Genomic DNA, 18,998 nt, shown 5'->3' with positions numbered 1-18,998 from the left:
TGGGTGACGTGATGGATCACTTGATGGTTACCTGTTCTGTTCATTCCCTCTGGAGCACCTGGCATTGGCCACTGTCAGAAGACAAGATACTGGGCTAGATGGACCTTTGGTCTGACCCAGTATGGCCGTTCTTATGTTCCAAGAGATCCATTTACCTACTTTTGAAACTTTCACCACTCCTTGACAGTAGTCCTTGACAATTTTCTTTTGGACTTCATGCTCTTCAAGAGGAGCAATCAATCAAAAGTTTATATATGCATTACTAAATATTACTAAAACTTGCCTGGTGAAATCAACCAGTATCCAGAAAAATAGTGTGCCTTCAGATTAGTCAGAGATTTTTCAAATGCATCAACAGGAGTTACGTGTCTAGCTGTTTTCTATGCCTTTGAAAGCTTCTCCACTCCAAAACTATTGCACAGTCATATTTTCTTCTCTCCCCTCCAAACTAGGCAAAGTTTTTGAGAAATATTGGGGTTCCAAAACCAAGTGAATTATACTCTCTTCTACCTATATAGCCTATGAGATAAATAGCAGACTTTATGATTAGTGATAAATTACAAAGATCAATAGTTTAAAGTCTCAAGGTACATGGAGAGTACGTGTAGAAAATAGGAAAGGGCGAATCATTTAATTAAAAAAACTTTCACAAATACAAATTTTATTTTCTTTCTTCCTGGAAAAAAAAAGTTTACACTCAATATGTCAAACACAAAATAAGAAAAAGTTGGACACTAACAAGTTTTATTTATATATTCTACTTTCCTCTAGACCAGTCCAGACTATCATCAGGGAGAAAAGCAGAAAACCTTGAGACCATATGTCATCCAGCACTTCTGGTCTTATTCCATTTTTTTAAATAAAATATTAAAAAGCTATTACACAGCATATTTCAAGCAAATATTACTGAACATAATTCTAAAAAAAAAAAAAAAAAACCCAAAAAACACAACCACCACTTAATATAGTTTTAAAAAAACATAGGGCTGAATGGCACTTTCACTTTAGCATTTATGATGCAGAAAGCACATTTTGGAATATAGTGCACCCTCACTGCAATTTTCATTGCTGTAAGGATAACGTGGCTATAAGGCAATGTAACCTTAGCTTCCACCTACGTCCCTCATAAAACACCATTAGCACATGCATCTCTTTAGTATATATGCCAAGATGCACTGCTTCCCTTCAACTTAATTTACCTACTCCCTCCTGTTTAAAAAAGTAACTTAAGGAGATGATGTGCTATTTTTGTCACACGCTACAAGATACTAAAATATTAAAAAGAAACAGCAATGAATAAAGATATTCACATCTGAAAACTGACTTCCATCTCTTAAATAACTTATCTGAAGTTACAAAATACACACACAAATATCTTTCTATGAAATAGCTATGCATGATATCAGAGATTGTTTTGCCTTTGATAATCTAACTGATCTATTTGTGGAGCAAAGATATCTGGACAGTGTTGCTACCTAAGATTTTCATTATAATTGATTTTTTTTAATATACAATAAATTCTCTCTAGCTATTCTAGCAGGTAGTGCAAATAAAGACATTCTTTGGGTTGCAATTTTTAAAACATTATCTCAATGTTGTTATTTTCAAAATATCACTAGCAAATTAATAAGTAACAAAATACTGTACTATAAATAATACACATCTTCTAACATTACATTATCCTTAGTTACCTGTTTAAAACAGATCACACAAAAAATGATTAAGCTATATAATCAATCTATCCAAAAAGATATGTTAAATTTTTATTTAAATAAATATATTTTAGAAGTGAATATATATTTTTCCATTTCAGTTTAACTTCAAACATTACAAAGTATCACCCATTTGGCATACTACATCAGCCAAGTTACCAGAATATCTTTAAATACGATATTGTACAGCACTGCTTTAACAGAACTGTCTGAAAGCAACAAATTAATCCTTTGAGAACCTTATGTACAGAAGTTGGGACTGCATGTACCCAGCACATTCTATAGCAGAACAGTGTACGATATGTTAGTGTCAACTATTGCTTTGCCTACCCAGAGGTAAAAAGCTTTTCTTGAATCAAATTGAATCTATGATAAAGTAGCATAAGGTGTCTTGTATGTTATCTAATATTGCTTGCTGCATTTACACGTTTACTTGTAGTTACTGGCACCAGATTACCACTGGTTCCATTGGTGGTATTTGTTGCTGAGCCATTCACAACAATGTAGTCAACTTTGTTTTCCAATTTCACCAGACGTTGTAAGATGTCATCCAGAAGAACAGCAATTGTTCTTTTGAGATCAGCTGAAGAAGACAAAACAAAGAAAGTAGCATTGAATACTGTTCATTTATATTATCAGCAGTGTGAGAGAAATTTGGGGATTTGGACATCTAATTTATATCTTCAAAAGTTGCTTTTCTTTTTTCCTGGATTTGTTTGGAGAGGACAGAGAAAAGGTAGAGTGCGCTTTAATTCTCCTACATTTGGATTCTAGAGGTCATATAGTTAAAGTACTATTTCTTATTTTTTGCATACTAGAAGATTCTACCACAGTAGCAAGCTGAGAATTGGCCCATTGAATCAGAATATAAAATAACATTAGTCTCCCCTTCTCCCCCCATTTTTTTTTAAAAGATAAGTGACTATTTAAGGGTAATAGTTTGGACTTTAACCCTCAGCAGCAGTAGAGAGGAAATAAATTTAACCTGTATAACAGCTTCTGGCACTGGGCAGCATTAGAAAGCACTTATGTTTTTCCACCCTAAGGCTGGTCTACACGGGGGGGGGAGGGGGGAGAATCGATCTAAGATATGCAACTTCAGCTACGTGAATAGCGGAGCTGAAGTCGAAGTATCTCAGATCGATTTACCTTGGGTCCTCATGGTGAAGGATCGATGTCCACAACTCCCCCATTGACTTTGCTACCGCCGTTCGCACTGGCGGAGTTCCGGAGTCGACAGGGAGCACGTTCGGGGATCGATATATCGCATCTAGATGAGATGCGATATATCGATCCCTGAGAAATCGATCACTACCCGCCGAAAAGGCGGGTAGTCTGGACGTACCCTTAGATAAGATAGATCTTAATTATTTCCTTCTACAGTTCCTTTCCAATTATTCTACAAGTTCAGAACTTGCTGTCTGCCACAAGGACAAGGTAAAGCATTATTGTAATACACAGTGTAATTCTTAAAGCAGAAAAAAGGATACAGTTTCTTTCCTCTGTTAAAATTATTGGATGTAAAAGATTTAGACTTAAGTTGATGTAAAAAAGATTCATAAGGAGCCTATCTATATATCGAGAAAGAGAAAGCAGGGTGGAAGAAGACCCTATTGATATTATAAAAACAGTTAATCTAGGTGTGGGATGGAAGAACACCAGTAGGCAAGACTACTAAACAAACAATGCAGTAATCAACATTAATTCAACAAAAATCTCAACACTTTGCTGTATGTATTCTTTCAGAATTAATTAGTTCATTTCCTCACAATCTGAGAGCCATCTGGCCTGACCAAATTATTTGACTTAGTTTTGCAAAATTCTTCATTATTTGGATTTATCTTATTCTCTCAAACCAAACCTCTGATGGTGAGTCTGCATCAGTGAACAAACTAATGAATTTTATTGTTCTAAATATGTTTCAAATAAATTCCTTTGCACAGAACCAAGGAATATAGATCCAGTTATAGATGTACTTCACCCCCCTTTAAGGGTCTTGTTGAGTTAAAGATTTTAACACCCTAAAATATTGGACCTGACCTACACACTGAAAGAGAGATTTACCCTCAACTAGAATTCCTTCTAAGAAGGGGCAGTAAGTATGAGTCTTTCTGTATGTAAAATCCTAATTTAGCTCTTTCACTGAAAACTAATTTGTCTATATTCATATGTTAGCACAGAAGTTTTTGTTTTGCATGCCTGCCTGTATTCTGTCAATGAGTTTATTTTATCTAGTTCTCAGAAATTTAAGTGTGAATGAAACACTGGAGAATAGTGTAGGAAATTTAAGTAGATTGTATTTGTCAAATGGCAGGTTAGAACACCTAGACAAATCATAAGACTGGAGTTGCAGAGTTTAAAGTGTTATGTTTTTGAAGTGAGAAATTTTCAATGTTTACATTAAACAGATCTCAATAACTAAATCACACACAGATCTCTCTTGCATTCTAGATGAGCATGGGCTATAGACATATAGCAGGTGCACAGGTAACAGGGCACAGTGGTGTCAAGTCAGAGGGGAATATGGTGATGCAAACACAATGGAGGCTCAAGATTTGGAGCACTCTACTGCCTTCTGCTAAATACATAATCATGCCCCCACCTTTCCAATTTTACCATCATGATTGCTTCTCATTGTTTGTTAATAGTGGAAGAGAAGAAAATTAAAGGAAAAAAAGATATAAAAGCAATAAAAAGGTAGAAATAACACACAAAGTAACAGTGTTTGGGTAGTGAAGTGTTTTAATTTTACATTTAATTCCTACATTATGAATCTACTACTTCATGTTACTGTGGAGAAAACCCCCCAGAGCTCTATTTGCAATTGGTGGAGAAAAAAGGCAACCTAATATTGATGCTGACAGTCAAATTACTATAATACATACAACTATGTTTAAAGAACAAGTGTTAGGGCTTAATTTTAAGGCATAACTTCTATGAACGAGCAAACACACAGTCAGTACATAAAAAAAATATTTTGAAGAGTTCCATGTACCATTTAAAATAAGATTTAAATGTTGTACCAAAGGCAGTTTAGAACAAAAAGGTTTGTGTAGCCAGGTTTATTTAATCTTACCATATCCTGCCATTGAGGCTCCATTACCACCATTCATTATGTTCTTATTTTCTTCTGCCAGGGCTTTCACATATCTTTTACTTAAGTCTAGTATCTGTTCACGCAATTCAGTGCTGCTTTGGTGTCTTGGATGCTGAAAAGTATAGCGCAGCAACATCAAGCCCCAAATGAATCCAAACACCAGCAACAACAAACTCAGTTTCTGGGACATGTGTTTTCTTGAAAATGTTAAAAACATTTCTGATGAAGGCAACAGATGAGTCTCGATTTCAAGAAAAATAATTCAATTTGAAGTTGTCATGGTATTTACATATTAGTCAAAAGCAAGATCTTCACAAAGTAACAAATCTTCTGGATGGACCATCTTAAACACATTTTCTCCATGTCACTTGATTCCTAAATTTGAAGTATTACAAGATTAGTCAAAATGCTCATTCACCAGGAAAAGGAACAAAAAAAACAGTTTTCAAGGTCAGTAATACTGGATATTCTAGAAATTCTTTGTGGATTCATATCTGTGAAGAAACATACCTGTCCACCTCACCTACCTCTACAGCTTTCTCTCTCAGCTTTTTTGCATCAAGTCAAGGCTTCAATACCACCATCATTGCTTCAGTTTTAAATTACTGTAATGGTAATTAACTTTTTAAAGTGCATTTGGGTTCAATTTCAAGAACCAAGTGTCATCTAATAGAAACCTGTAAAAAACTCGTCCCTTTAGAAACTATTCTGTTTGTAAGCAATATTTTGGACTGTTTATAATGCCATATTTTCACACAAAAAAGTCCTTGCAAATTCATCTGCAGCTGCTGCTTATTCCCCACTGAAAGTCACAAGGCTATGGTGAAACTCAAACATGAAATTTATTTAGACTAAGTTTCTTGGGCAAGGGCCTCATTTGCTTTTGTACAGCATCAAACACATTGTCAGTGTCTTAATAAAAAATAATGAAGTTACACCTCCTTATAGCACTTTGGCTAATAATTATCCATTAGTTATATAATCCTTACCGTAGCAACCAATTTTGATGCCACTACAGATTAGGACTTCAGATGGGAAGTGATCAGCAGGAACATATCAGTACTTATAAACCAAATATCCAGCTTCTGAGGGTATGGAGTAGTACCAGCCATACATCTTCAAAGAGAGCTCTGCATGTCAAGCAAAGTTTATTCAAATAAAGTTCTGCATATTATGTTAAGACCAACATTTTCAAGGAGGAGCCTCCAGTTGAGCAGTGCTTAATTGTAAATAACTATGTCTGAAAACCCAAAATTACTAAAATAACGATTGGAACTGGATACCGTGGCTTAACATACATATAAACACAAATTTCACATACATAAAGTCACTTCTGTTTGAAAGGCAGGCAAAGATTTCTTCTTTTAAGCAGCTACTTTGCTTTTTAAAATCCTTGTTTACAATCTTACTAAGGATTTGGCCTCTACAGTATCCTGTGGCAATGACTTCCACGGCTCAATAATGTGTGATAAAAATATTTCCTTCCATAAGTTTTGCATCTTCCATCTTTTAATTTCATTAAAACATCCCCTTGTTTTGTGTCATGACAAGGAGTACAGAAACTCTGGATCTACCTTTGACATATTTTTATCATATCCCCTCTTACTTGTCTCCTTTCTAAGGTAAACAAACCCAATCTTTTCAGTCTCTCTTTAAATGAGTTTTTCCTCATGCCTCTAATCATGTGTAATCCTTCTCTGGACCTCTTCCAATTCTGCAATATCCCATTTGAGATTAGGTAACCAGTATTGCACATAATATTCTAGGTGAGGCTTCAGTATCGTATTTTTGTATAATAGCATTGTATAATATTTCGTATAATGGCATCGTATTTTCCATATTATTCTCCATCCTGTTCCTTGGGCATCCTAACATCTTGGCTTTCTGGACCATAGCTGCACATTGAGTCAAGGTCTTCATTGGGCTGCCCAGAGCAATGTCCAGGTATCTTTCTTGAGTTAACAAAGTTAATTTAGAGTCCTCTAAAGTGTACAAGTAGTTAAAATTTCTCTTTTGAATGTGTTTTACTTCTGATACAGCATACTGACCCAACAGAAGATTTTTTTTTTAAATCATACAGTAGGCATTAAAGACAGTGCTTTCGGTTCCTCTGGGACTATCCTTGCTAGCTTGACTAGGTGAACTAGTCAATTTATCTTAGTAAAGCCAGGATCACATTAAAAAGTAGCTAAATATGGGGACCATGGTGGTTTGAGTGACAAAGTATTTTGTTGTTCATAACACATGCAAGGCTCGGAATATAATAAAGATAAAGCCCACCCCCTTCCCCCTGACCATAAGGGCAAAACAGATTGTTTCAATGGCAAAACATTTGAAAACTTATGATTTGGCACTATTTTAGACTTAAGTTAATAACCACATCTTACATTTACAAAGCAGTATTAAATTGCAAAAGATCCCAAAGTCCTTCATAAATATTATGTATGAGAATACATATGGGGGGAGGAATAGCTCAGTGGTTTGAGCATTGGCCCACTAAACCCAGGGTTGTGAGCTCAATCCTTGAGGGGGCCATTTAGGGATCTGGGGCAAAAAAAAAATGTTGGGGATTGGCCCTGCTTTGAGCAGGAGGTTGGACTAGATGACCTCCTAAGGTCCCTTCCAACCCTAATATTTTATATTCTAATCAATTCCTCTACACTTGGATGGAATTTAGCAGCTGTTTAACAGTGAACAGTCCTAAGGCAAAAGTTTAGAAGAGGAAATGAAAAGATACAGCCTACACCACACTGTTAGATTTCACCCACATCTGAACAGGGTTGTCCAGGCTAACTTACACAACGCTGAACATATTTTAGCAGTCAGTTTAGACCAAGGTTAATTTTGTTCAGCATCACCAGCTAACTATTAAACCCCAAGAAGCACTGATAAATTCTATTGTAAACCCTCTGCTGACTATCTCCAGCACCCATTAGTCTTCAGATATTGTAGACCAGGCCTATAGCAATTACAGTAGACAACATACAATGACTCAAGTTTATAACTTAGACAGGATACAAGGATTAATACCCCTAAATCTTGTAAAAAGTGTTATGGGATGTTAATATGTGTTCATGACCTCAGTATCTCTCTTCAGTGAAAGATGTCACTTCTAATAGCAGAGTGACCTTTAATACCTTACTGAATCATTTGATCAGAATTGGCTCAGAAGGAAGACCACAGTCTCCCATTGAATCACCAACAAGTTAGACGATAGGATGAGTTTTCTTTGAGGAAAGGGAACACAAGGTCCCAACAATAAGAGTGCAGTTTAAATGCACTTATCTATTAAGGTTTTGGGGAATATCCCTGTTTACTAGACCAGAGAACTCAGAAACCATTGCATAATTCTCAGGAGCTGTAAAATAACTGCAAATAAATTATTAACAAATTAGACATGAATACACAATGCAAGAAATAAGAAGGCACAAGGCCAATGGGCTGTGTACACAGGGGAATCACATCTTGAGGGTCAAAATGGGACAAGAGTAGTCGTAATTTTCCACATTCCACCTACAAACCAAAATCCACACGCTCACGATGAGATACCACTCCAGTGGATTGCGCTCATCTTCATATTGTTCCTCTTTTCTTCTATACTTTACTCAGAAATGAAGTAGAAACTAGGGCTGTCGATTAATCGCAGTTAACTCAAAAAAATTAAATCATATTGTTAATAGAATACCAATTGAAATTTATTAAATATTTTGGATGTTTTTCTACACACAGAATACAAAGTGTACAGTGCTCACTTTATATTATTTTTTATTAAAAATATTTGCACTGTAAAAATAATAAAAGAAATAGTATTTTTCAATTCACCTAATACAAGTACTGTAGTGCAATCTCCTTATCATGAAAGTGTAACTTACAAATGCAGATTTTTTTGTTACATAACTGCATTCAGAAACAAAACAATGTAAAACTTTAGAGCCTACACCTCCACTCAGTCCTACTTCAGCCAATCACTCAGACAAACAAGTTTGGTTACAATTTGCAGGAGATAATACTGCCTGCTTCTTGTTTACAATGTCACCTGAAAGTGAGAACAGGCATTCGCATGTCACTGTTGTAGCTGGCATCGCAAGATATTTACATGCCAGATGCGCTAAAGATTCATATGTGCCTTCATGCTTCAACCACCATTCCAAAGGACATATGTCCGTGCTGATGACGGGTTCTGCTCGATAACAATCCAAAGCAGAACAGACCGATGCATGTTCACTTTCATCATCTGAGTCAAGTGTTCTATTTTTTGGTGGTTCAGGTTCTGTCGTTTCCGCATCGGAGTGTTGCTCTTTTAAGGCTTCTGAAAGCATGCTCCACACCTCATCCCTCTCAGATTTTGGACAGCACTTCAGATTCTTAAACCTTGAGTCGAGTGCTGTAGCTATTTTTAGAAATCTCACATTGGTACCTTCTTTGAGTTTTGTCAGATCTGCTGTGAAAGTGTTTTTAAAATGAACAACATGTACTGGGTCATCATCTGAGACTGCTATAACATGAAATATATGGCAGAATGTGGGTAAAACAGAACAGGAGACATACACTTCTCCCCCAAGGAGTTCAGTCACAAATTTAATTAACACTTTTTTTTTAAACGAGCATCATTAATATGGAAGCATGTCCTATGGAATGGTGGCTGAAGCATGAAAGGGCATACATATGTTTAGCATATCTGGCACGTAAATACCTTGCAACATCGGCTACAAAAGTGCCATATGAATGCCTGTTCTCACTTTCAGGTGACGTAAATAAAAAGCAGGCAGCAGTATCTCCTGTAAATTTAATCAAACTCGTTTCTCTGAGTGTTTGGCTAAAGTAGGACTGAGTGGATGTGTACGCTCTAAAGTTTTACTTTTTTTTTAAATGCAGTTATTGTTTTGTACATAATTCTACATTTGTAAGTTCAACTTTCATGATAAAGAGATTGCACTACAGTACGTGTATTAGGTGAATTGAAAAATACTATTTCTTTTGTTATTTTTACAGTGCAAATATTTTTAATAAAATAATATAAAGTGAGCTCTGTACATTTTGTATTGTGTGTTGTAATCAAAATCAATATATTTTAAAATATAGAAAACATCCAGAAATATTTAAATAAATGATATTCTATTATTGTTTAATAGCACAGTCAATCACATGATTAATTTTTTTAATCGCTTGACAGCCCTCGTAGTAACAAAAGTGATATTTAAATCATCATATTTTAGCTGCAGAAGTAATACTACACAGAGATTAACTGCAGCAACTCACCTCTCAGAACTGTGTACTAAAATTTCATCAGTTTACAATCTGTTCCCATTCTAAAGGAGGTGTTACATTTGCCAACACCAAAGTGCCTTATTTTTCATACTGTAACCTGGATTATGGAGCAAAGATTGGAGCCACCAAAAAAAAGCATCAGATTACTAAATTGCTGCAAACTGGCCTAAGTAGACCCCAGGTCATTATCACAGAACAGAGAGAAAATCCTTCTTTATGTCTGTCACACTGGAAAATTATATTCCATTTAGTTATCTGTATCTTTCCAGTAATGAGGTATACAAAAAGTAGTTTAGAGAAGATTAGCAAGGTTGATTAAGAAGTTGGAGCGAATGATTTATAGAGAAAGTTTAATAAATGTAAAAATATATAGCTTGGAAAAACAGGAGACATGATGATAATCTATAAATATCTGAAAGGTTAAACTCCAAGGAAAGAAAAATGTTATTTAAAGGATGTATAAGGTATTGCCACTAGAAGTAACTGAATTATATAAGTGAAAGTTAACGTACAATAAAGACAGACAGATGACAGTGTGGTAGAGTAGGCTGTGGAATAGCATACTAAGCAGTAACAGAAGACTCATTGCTTTGATTTTCTGGTAAATTAGATTGGGTCCTTACAGTACAGCAAACACATTAGTTTTTCAGAGTCACAGCAGCCATAGTACAGTTCTCAAAGTTTAGGAATTATATGGGGGTAAAAACTGTGATTCTATAGCAAATGCACAAGGAAACAACACAAAAAGTATTTTTAAGGAAGCACTAATCTATGTGTCCTGAGTAAATTCTAGAATTGGGTAGTAAGACAAGACAACTATTTGATGCATCATTCCCTCAATACATCTCTTGTTCTCTGCAAAACAATTCAATATAAACAATCGTTTATATAACTTATTGTTATATTTGGACATAGCCACAGAAGAGTAATAGCACTTCCTTACCTCACAGAGGTGGTGTGAGGATAAATACATTTAAAGATTGTGACATTCTCAGGTACTATGATAACAGGGGCTATATATATCTAAAATTGATAATCATCAGATCTTGTGGCCCCTAAGAGGACAACTTAGGAAAGTATACATTATTAACAGTGCACAACGCATAGTAAAATGCTGACTCACACCAGGACAACTGAGGGTCAATGCAGCACAGATGTGCAACGGGGTGATCCATGCTAGAATAAGGCTGAGTCAAGGCAGCTAGCTCCCATGGAACACTGCACAGAGGCCCTGCTAAGAGAGGTTTGCAACAACCCCCTTACAAGCACATGGGGAACATTACATTGGTATTAACAACAGGGATTTGAGAGGGGGGGAAAAGGGATTGCTCCTGCCATCAGAATCCAAGTGCTCATACAGTCCAGTACCAGGAACTGCTGCAACAGGACAAATCAGAACAAAAGCAGATTATTGCATGTACAGCAGCAAAGAATCCTGTGGCACCTTATAGACTAACAGACGTTTTGCAGCATGAGCTTTCGTGGGTGAATACCCACTTCTTCGGATGCACGTAGTGGAAATTTCCAGGGGCAGGTATATATATGCAAGCTAGAGATAACGAGGTTAGTTCAATCAGGGAGGATGAGACCCTGTTCTAGCAGTAGAGGTATGAAAACCATCTGCATGTACAGATGGGCTGGGCAGGAACAGGGACGGGAGGAAGGAGAAGAGAAAAGAGCATGATCTGGACCAGGGAGACATCTATAGAGAAGAATCAAAATAAGATGCCGATGAGGTAATAACCTCACTTTACTCAACAACTGCGACCACCCCCAACACTTAGAATAACAAACCCCATCCCACACGCATTCTCAAACTCACCCGTATACCTGTCCCAGTTCACAGCACTCACACAATTCCCTAATCCCTATCTCAGACCTCCCTGCAATCCCCTAAGCCCCCGCATCGCATCATGTCCCCAATTCCCAGCACAGCGCAGTCCTGCTCTCACCTCTCGATCCTGTCCCGCTGTAGCACTCGCAGACACCCCGGGGAACGGGGCCCGCCCCGCTGCGCCCCATCCCAGCCCCCTCTCAAACACCCCCCAGGGGAACGGGGCCGGCCCTGTCCCCCCACGCCCGGGGCCCGGAGCCGCCCTCCCCCCCCTCACGCCCCCCGGGGCACGGGGCCGCCCCTACCAACAAAGGCTCGGGCTCCCCGGCGGCGGCCGCGGCGCTCTCGCCTCTTCCCTACCTGGCTGACAGGCGCGACACCGGCTCCCCAACCCGCTTCCGCGCATCCCACAGCCCCGCCCCCCGAGCCCTTCCGCCCCAACGAATGCCGGGAAACGGATCCCGCGGCCTCCGCCGAGCCAGGTGCCAAGCGCATGCGCGGTCCCGATTCTCTTCTGCGCGCGAGCCAGAGGAGGGCGCGGGCCGAAGTGTTCGTGCCTTGCTGCAGGGCGCGCGCGTGGGTTGGTTCTCGGATCGCTCCTGTCCTCGCAGCACAGGAGCCGCCTCCGCAGTGTTTGCTGGGTCTCCGTGCGCTTCTGCCATCTGTGGTTGTGTGTGCACAGGCCAGGGTGCGTTTGTTCTGTGCCGCTCAGGAGGTGCCAAGCAGCCAGCCCGGCTCGGCCGCGTGTCTAGGTAGCAGCCTCGCCCAGCGTGGCGCCTTAGCTTTCATATTGAAAACAACGTGCCTGACCTTCAGGGGCGTGACGAGCAGGTCCCCACTGATTCTTGAGCGGGGGTTAACCTGAAACATTAGCTCAGCAGAGTTAAACTCCCCCATGCCCTGTTAGCGGATCCCGGGCGGCTCTGGCCATAAGAAATACAGCTTATAGGAAACTCCGAGGGGTTGTTCCGGTGTTGGCTGGGGGTGCTGTGTGGCATGGCATGGGCCTGCCCCCGAGGGGATGGGGCATGCTGGCAGCACAGAGCCAGGTGGGCCACTGTGCATCTGGCAACTGCCCGTTTGTAAATAGTGCCCTTGCCATGCCATGCCCCATTGCCTCTGGCTAGCCCCTCGCTCTGGGGACTGATGTCCCTGTGCCATGCTCCATTGCCTCCATGGGGGCGCACAAATATGTTTGGCACCGAGCCCACAAAAGCTTGATCCAGCCCTGCTGGCAGGAGTCCAGCCAAGTGCAGCATGCAGTTCATTGTGAAAGCAGCACATCTGTGGGGTAGCACCAGGTCTAGTGTTGGCCTCCTTAGGCTGGTACTACTGCCGCAGTTCTTTTGCTTTCATGTGGCACTGCTGCTGATCCCTGTTGTAGTCCTTTGCCTGCATCCCTTGTGCGATCTGGTGGTAGATGGCCCTGTTACTACACCTGGTCCATAGCTGATAACTGTGCTGGCACAGCCTCTTCTCCCCACAAGCCCAGGAGAGCCAATAGTTCCTGTCTATTCCAGGCAGGAGCATGACTAGTGCAGGGCACCACCATGGTCATTTGGGAAGCTGCACACAACAAGCGTGAACTGCTAGATATGAGCAAGGTGGGCAAATAGGAAAAGGCATTTCAAAAATACATGGGGAGGCTTGAGGGGCAGAGTTCTGGTCTCTGTGACCCTTGGGCAGTGGAGTGTAAAATTGTGACATAGTTACTGTTGCAGGGAATGGGGCATTGTGTGACAACTGCTATAGGACTGTTAGGATTGATAGAGGTCACACGCTGTCAACAGTCGCACTTCATTGACTTCAGTAAGTCGACCATGGCTCCACACCATTTCAGGGAGGTGGTTTTACTGCATTGCTGTAATGGGCCACTATGTCGGCTAGAGACAAATTTCATTGTAGACACACATGCAAATAAGTTGACGCAAGGCAACTTACATTAGCCTAACTTAGTACTGTAGACCAGGCCTAACCATACAAGAATCACACTCCTAACTGACATAGGTATGCCAACAACTTTTAAATGTAGATCAGGCCTTATTAGGCCATGTCAAGACTAGGATCATTTTTTGTTATAGATATATCAGCACAGTGCTTCTAGTGTGGAAATAGTTATACCAGCAAAGCTAACCAATACAGCTTATTCCACCATCACCCTGAGCGAAACAAGCTAAACTGGTGACAGCATAGTTTTGCTACAATAACTGCATCTACTCTAGAAGGTTTTGCTGGCACAACTATGTTGGCCACAAGTCACGCCTCTTCACACCCCTGACCAAAATAACTATGCTGGCACAAGCTCCTGGTGTAGATGTGGACTCATTCTGCAATAAGTGTGTCCACAAATGGAGTTATTCAGGAACAGCTGTTCCATGTGCAGACAAACCCAAGGTGTAGAAAAAGTAGGCGTCCTAAAGGTAAGCATATTTTCCCAGTGAGTAATGCTGAATACAAAAGCATTAGTCAACAGGAAATTAATAAATTATAACTGCAAGTTTAGTTACTTTTCCAGTTGACAGTTACGCTTTTCAAATGGGAGTTCTATGCTGAAGTGAGGGTAGTATGCAGTCCTGCATACCCCAGTCCATGGGTTATTACTAAAACTTTACTAGTAAATATTTATATTATGGAAGTGTCCAACAGCCACAAATCATATTTCTGACAGCTTTTGACAGCAATTAAACATGAACATGGGCAGTGGGTGAACGTGCCCTTGGAGGGGGCTAGCCCCGGCTCCTGCCCCTCTGTCCAAGGCCCCACCCCTTCTTCCCCCCACCAGAGTCCAGAGCACACATCCCTGCCCCCCTGTGTGCCCCTAGCCCCAGCACATTGGGCGGGCAGAGTGCCCCCAGCCTCAGTGTGGTTCCAGCACCGGGAGGACAGGCGGCGAGTTATATGGGCCCATGGTGCCCATGCTCCACCAATAGGAAGATGGGCCCGGCTCCACCAATGTATGGGCTTATATTTTCAGAGCCCTCCTGTCCATAGGACAACCACCCTGGGCCCTGCGCTTTGGGGGGCCCCATGCTTCAGGGTAGGAGGGGTCCAGGGCAGCCTGGGGGGCTAGTGAGGGACCTGGTGCTGGCAGCAGCGAGTGACCCATCCCCATTCCACCCAGCTCTGCCTCTTCCTGCCCCTGATCTGCCCCTGCCCCACCCCACCCCATCCCTTCCCCCAAGCCCCTGCCTCCTCCCATCCCTGCTATGCCCCCTCCCCACCCCCATTCTACCCCTTGCCCCAAGCCCCCGCCCCACCTCTTTCTGGCTTCCACCCCCTCCCCTGAGTGATGCCAGGAGTTGGCGGGGCAGGCTGGGGCTGGGTCACTTGCTGCTGCCAGCGCCAGGCCCCCCCACTAACCTCCCACACTGCCCTGGACCCTGTGTCCCCCTGAAGTGCGGGTTCCTCCAAAGCACAGGGCCTGGGGCGGTTGCCCTGGTCTGTCCTATGGACGAGGCAGCTCTGTGGACTCGTCCTGGGCCTCACCAAAAATTTTACAAACCTGGCGCTGATCAGCGGCACAGCGTGGTGTGGCCCCAGCCTGGGGGTCTTGTGCAGAGGAGTTCTGTGCCCCCACTAATTATTGAGGGGAGCCATGCTCCTGCTTACCCTCCCCCTTCTGCCCATCCTTGTCAGTGCTTCCTGCACATTGCTTGATACTGCAGGCCTCCACCCATAAACAGAAACCCAGAATGCAGAGGGGAAAGTTCTCAACCACTGTACCGGGATCGATGCAGCAGTCACCATCTACAAAGCATTGGTTTTGATGCCTCCATCAAGGGCCATGAACACCCGTATGATCTAAATCTGAGGCTGTCCCACTCTGCTCCGCTTCATGCTCCCACTTTTTGGAAATCATCTCTTCCGTTTCTGCAGCTCCTGGAAGCAGATTACCTCCAACATATGGGTCTTGGAGGTTATAACATCAGGGTACTCCATCTATTTTCACTTCATATCTCCCTCCTATCCTCCTCCCCCCCCCCCCCCATCCCTTTTAGGGACCCATCTCACGAGTCTTTCCTGAGACAAGAGGTTCTCTCCCTCCTCTGCTTAGGAGCTGTGAAACCAGTTCCCAATCAGTACAAAGGAAGCAGATTTTAATCCAAGTACTTTCTGGTTTGCAAAATAGATCTCAGTATTCTGAATACCTTTGTCAAAGTACAGAAATACAAGATGGTAACACTCACAGCTATTATCCCATCCCTGAATCCAGGAAACTATTTTGTGACTCTCGACCTTGAAGATGCATACTTTCACGTTGAACTACATCCCTCTCACAAGAGATTCCTATGCTTTGCCATAGTCAGGACCCACTATCAGTATCAAGTCCTCCCTTTCGGACTCTCTACTGCCCCCCCACCAAAGTTTTTACAAAAGTTATGGCAGTAGATGCTTCACCAATGTGAGTAATCATCTTCCCATCTTGACAATTGGCTTCTAAAAGGGCATTCCTACTGTGAAAGGTTGAATCACAGAAACCCCCTTGAGAGCTGCCACCAAGACTCCCAATGGGGTCTAAACCCAAATAAATGCATTTTACCCTGTATAAAGCTTGTACAGGATAAACTCTTAAATTGTTCGCCCTCTATAACACTGATAGAGAGAGATGCACAGCTGTTTGCCCCCCAAGTATTAATACATACTCTGGGTTAATTAATAAGTAAAAAGTGATTTTATTAAATACAGAAAGTAGAATTTAAGTGGTTTCAAGTAGTAACAGACAGAAAAAAGTAAGTTACCAAGCAAAATTTAAAAAATGCACAAATCTGTGTCTAATCCAACTGAATACAGATAATCTCACCTTCAGAGATGCTTCAGTAAGTTTTTCCTCAGACTGGACACCTTCCAGGCTTGGGCACAATTCTTTCCCCTGGTACAGCTCTTGTTCCAGCTCAGGTGGTAGCTAGGGGATTCTTCATGATGGCTCTCTCCCTCCTTTGTTCTCTTCCACGCCTTTATATATCTTTTGCATAAGGCAGGAATTCTTTGTCCCTCTCTGGGTCCCCCATGGAAAGACACCAGGTTAAAGATGGATTCCAGTTCAGGTGACATGTTCACATGTCACTGCAAGACTTCATTGCTCACTTGCCAGCACACACACATATACAGGAAGACTAACAGGTAAAACACACCCATCTGCAAACAATTGTCTTGGTTAATGGGGGGCATCAAGATTTCAAACCACCATTAATGGCCCACACTTTGCATAATTACAATAGGCCCTCAGAGTTATATTTCATATTTATAGTTTCAGATACAAGAGTGGTACATTTATACAAATAGGATGATCACACTCAGTACATTATAAGCTTTGTAATGATACCTTACAAGAGACCTTTTGTATGAAGCATATTCCAGTTACATTATCTTCACTCATTAGCATATTTTTATAAAACCATATAGACCGCAGCGTCACACCGACACTGAAGTTCAAACAGGGTAAAGAAGTCTACATCTCTCTTATATATGCTCAGCCTTCAGCTCAATACTGCAAAGTCCTCCCTCTTACCTTTACAACAGATAGAACAACTCTCAAGGCCATCCATTTCCCATTAACGCCCAGTCTTCTCACTCAGAATTTGGAGAACATTTATCACCCCAACCTGAACACTATGACTCAGGGCTTGGTACCTGGATGCCTCCTCAGGGTTAGAACTCTCCTGTTCTAGAGAAATACAGGAAGTCCTGTTGAACAGTAGAAAAGAATCCACAAAGAAAACTTACTTCAGAAATGGAAAAGATTTTATCACTGGTGCACCTTTTCACTGAGGCAAGGAGGTCTCCTTTTGAGCGCCATTAAAGTTTACCTAGCAGCCAGCATAGCATTTCATTCTCTTATGGAAGGTTTCTCAGTATTAGCTCTCCCTGCAACTTTTAGATTCAACAAAGGATTATTAAATGTCTTCTCAAATGTCAGAGAGCCGACCTCAATTTGGGACTTGAACTTAATTAAACCTCCCTTTGAGCCGCTAGTTTTCTGTACCCTTTTAAACCTTTCCATGAAAACTGCTTTTTAGTGGTAATTACCTCTGCTCCAAGAATTGGTAAATTAGGGGATTTGATAACTGACCTCACCCCTTACACTGTCTTCTTCCAGGATGTGGTATCCCTCTAACCATACCTATGGTTCTTATCCAAAGTCATTTTGAACTTTCATATCAGTCACACAGTTCATCTACCGGTTTTCCACCCTAAACCTCATCAAATTAAGGAAGATGCTGCCCTTCACACCTTATGTGTTAGGAGAGTGCTAGCATATTATTTGGACAGGTCTGAACCTTTTCAAGTTTCTCCAAGGCTATTCGTCTCTATTGCAGACAGACAGAGTTAAAGGAACTTCAGTGTCCAACCAGAAACTTTCTAAGTGGGTTTCTGGCTGCATCCTCTGTTGCAAGGGTAGGCAACCTATGGCACGGGTGCCAAAGGTGGCACGCGAGCTGATTTTCAGTGGCACTCACACTGCCCGGGTCCTGGCCACCGGTCTGGGGGGGCTCTGCATTTTAATTTAATTTTAAACGAAGCTTCTTAAACATTTAAAAAACCTTATTTACTTTACATACAACAATAGTTTAGTTATATATTATAGACCTATAGAAAGAGACCTTCTAAAAATGTTAAAATGTATTACTGGCACACGAAACCTTACATTAGAGTGAATAAATGAAGACTCAGCACACCACTTCTGAAAGGTTGCCGACCCCTGCTCTGTTGCTATGCAGTTGCTAATATGCCATGCTCTCCTAGGGTCATAAGCAATTCTACTATATTTCAGTCCCCATCTGTTGCTCTACTGAAAGATATTCCTATCACAGAAATCTGGAAAGCTGCTACATGGGCCTTGGTTCACATCTTTTCAAGACACTATGCCTCAATGCACTATGCCTCTACAGCAGATGCCACTTTCAGTTCTGCTGTTCTGCAAACAGTTCTAGACCACGTTCTGAAGCTGTCACCTCCTTTGAAGAGCACTGCTTAGTGGCATCCAGAGGGACACTACTTGAAGAAGGAAAGATTACTCACCTTGTGCAGTAACAAGTTCTTCGAGATGTGTGTCCCTTTGGGTGCTCCACTACCTACCTTCCTTCCC

The 18,998-nt window shown here is 41.2% G+C and overlaps 1 protein-coding gene across 4 annotated transcripts; it reads right to left on the bottom strand.

The window, feature by feature from the left end:
- Positions 1–674: 674 nt before the first annotated feature.
- On the bottom strand, positions 675–12,410 carry CCDC126 (coiled-coil domain containing 126). Of its 4 annotated transcripts, none has more exons than XM_039527046.1 (4): positions 12,272–12,410; positions 5,799–5,939; positions 4,789–5,184; positions 675–2,295 (listed from the first exon to the last, which is right to left on the bottom strand). In XM_039527046.1, the coding sequence occupies exons 3-4, from the start codon at positions 5,024–5,026 to the stop codon at positions 2,111–2,113; spliced, it is 423 nt and encodes a 140-aa protein (XP_039382980.1). In that variant the 5' UTR covers positions 5,027–5,184; positions 5,799–5,939; positions 12,272–12,410; the 3' UTR covers positions 675–2,110. The 4 variants fall into 4 exon arrangements, with proteins under 4 accessions (XP_039382980.1, XP_039382981.1, XP_039382983.1 ...); XM_039527047.1 differs by having other exon boundaries at positions 12,217–12,309; XM_039527049.1 differs by lacking the exon at positions 12,272–12,410 and adding an exon at positions 12,030–12,048.
- Positions 12,411–18,998: the final 6,588 nt, after the last annotated feature.

This window comes from Mauremys reevesii, linkage group 2, assembly GCF_016161935.1.
Source record: "Mauremys reevesii isolate NIE-2019 linkage group 2, ASM1616193v1, whole genome shotgun sequence".
Lineage (NCBI taxonomy): Eukaryota > Metazoa > Chordata > Testudines > Geoemydidae > Mauremys > Mauremys reevesii.
This window is presented reverse-complemented; position numbering and strand designations above follow the sequence as displayed.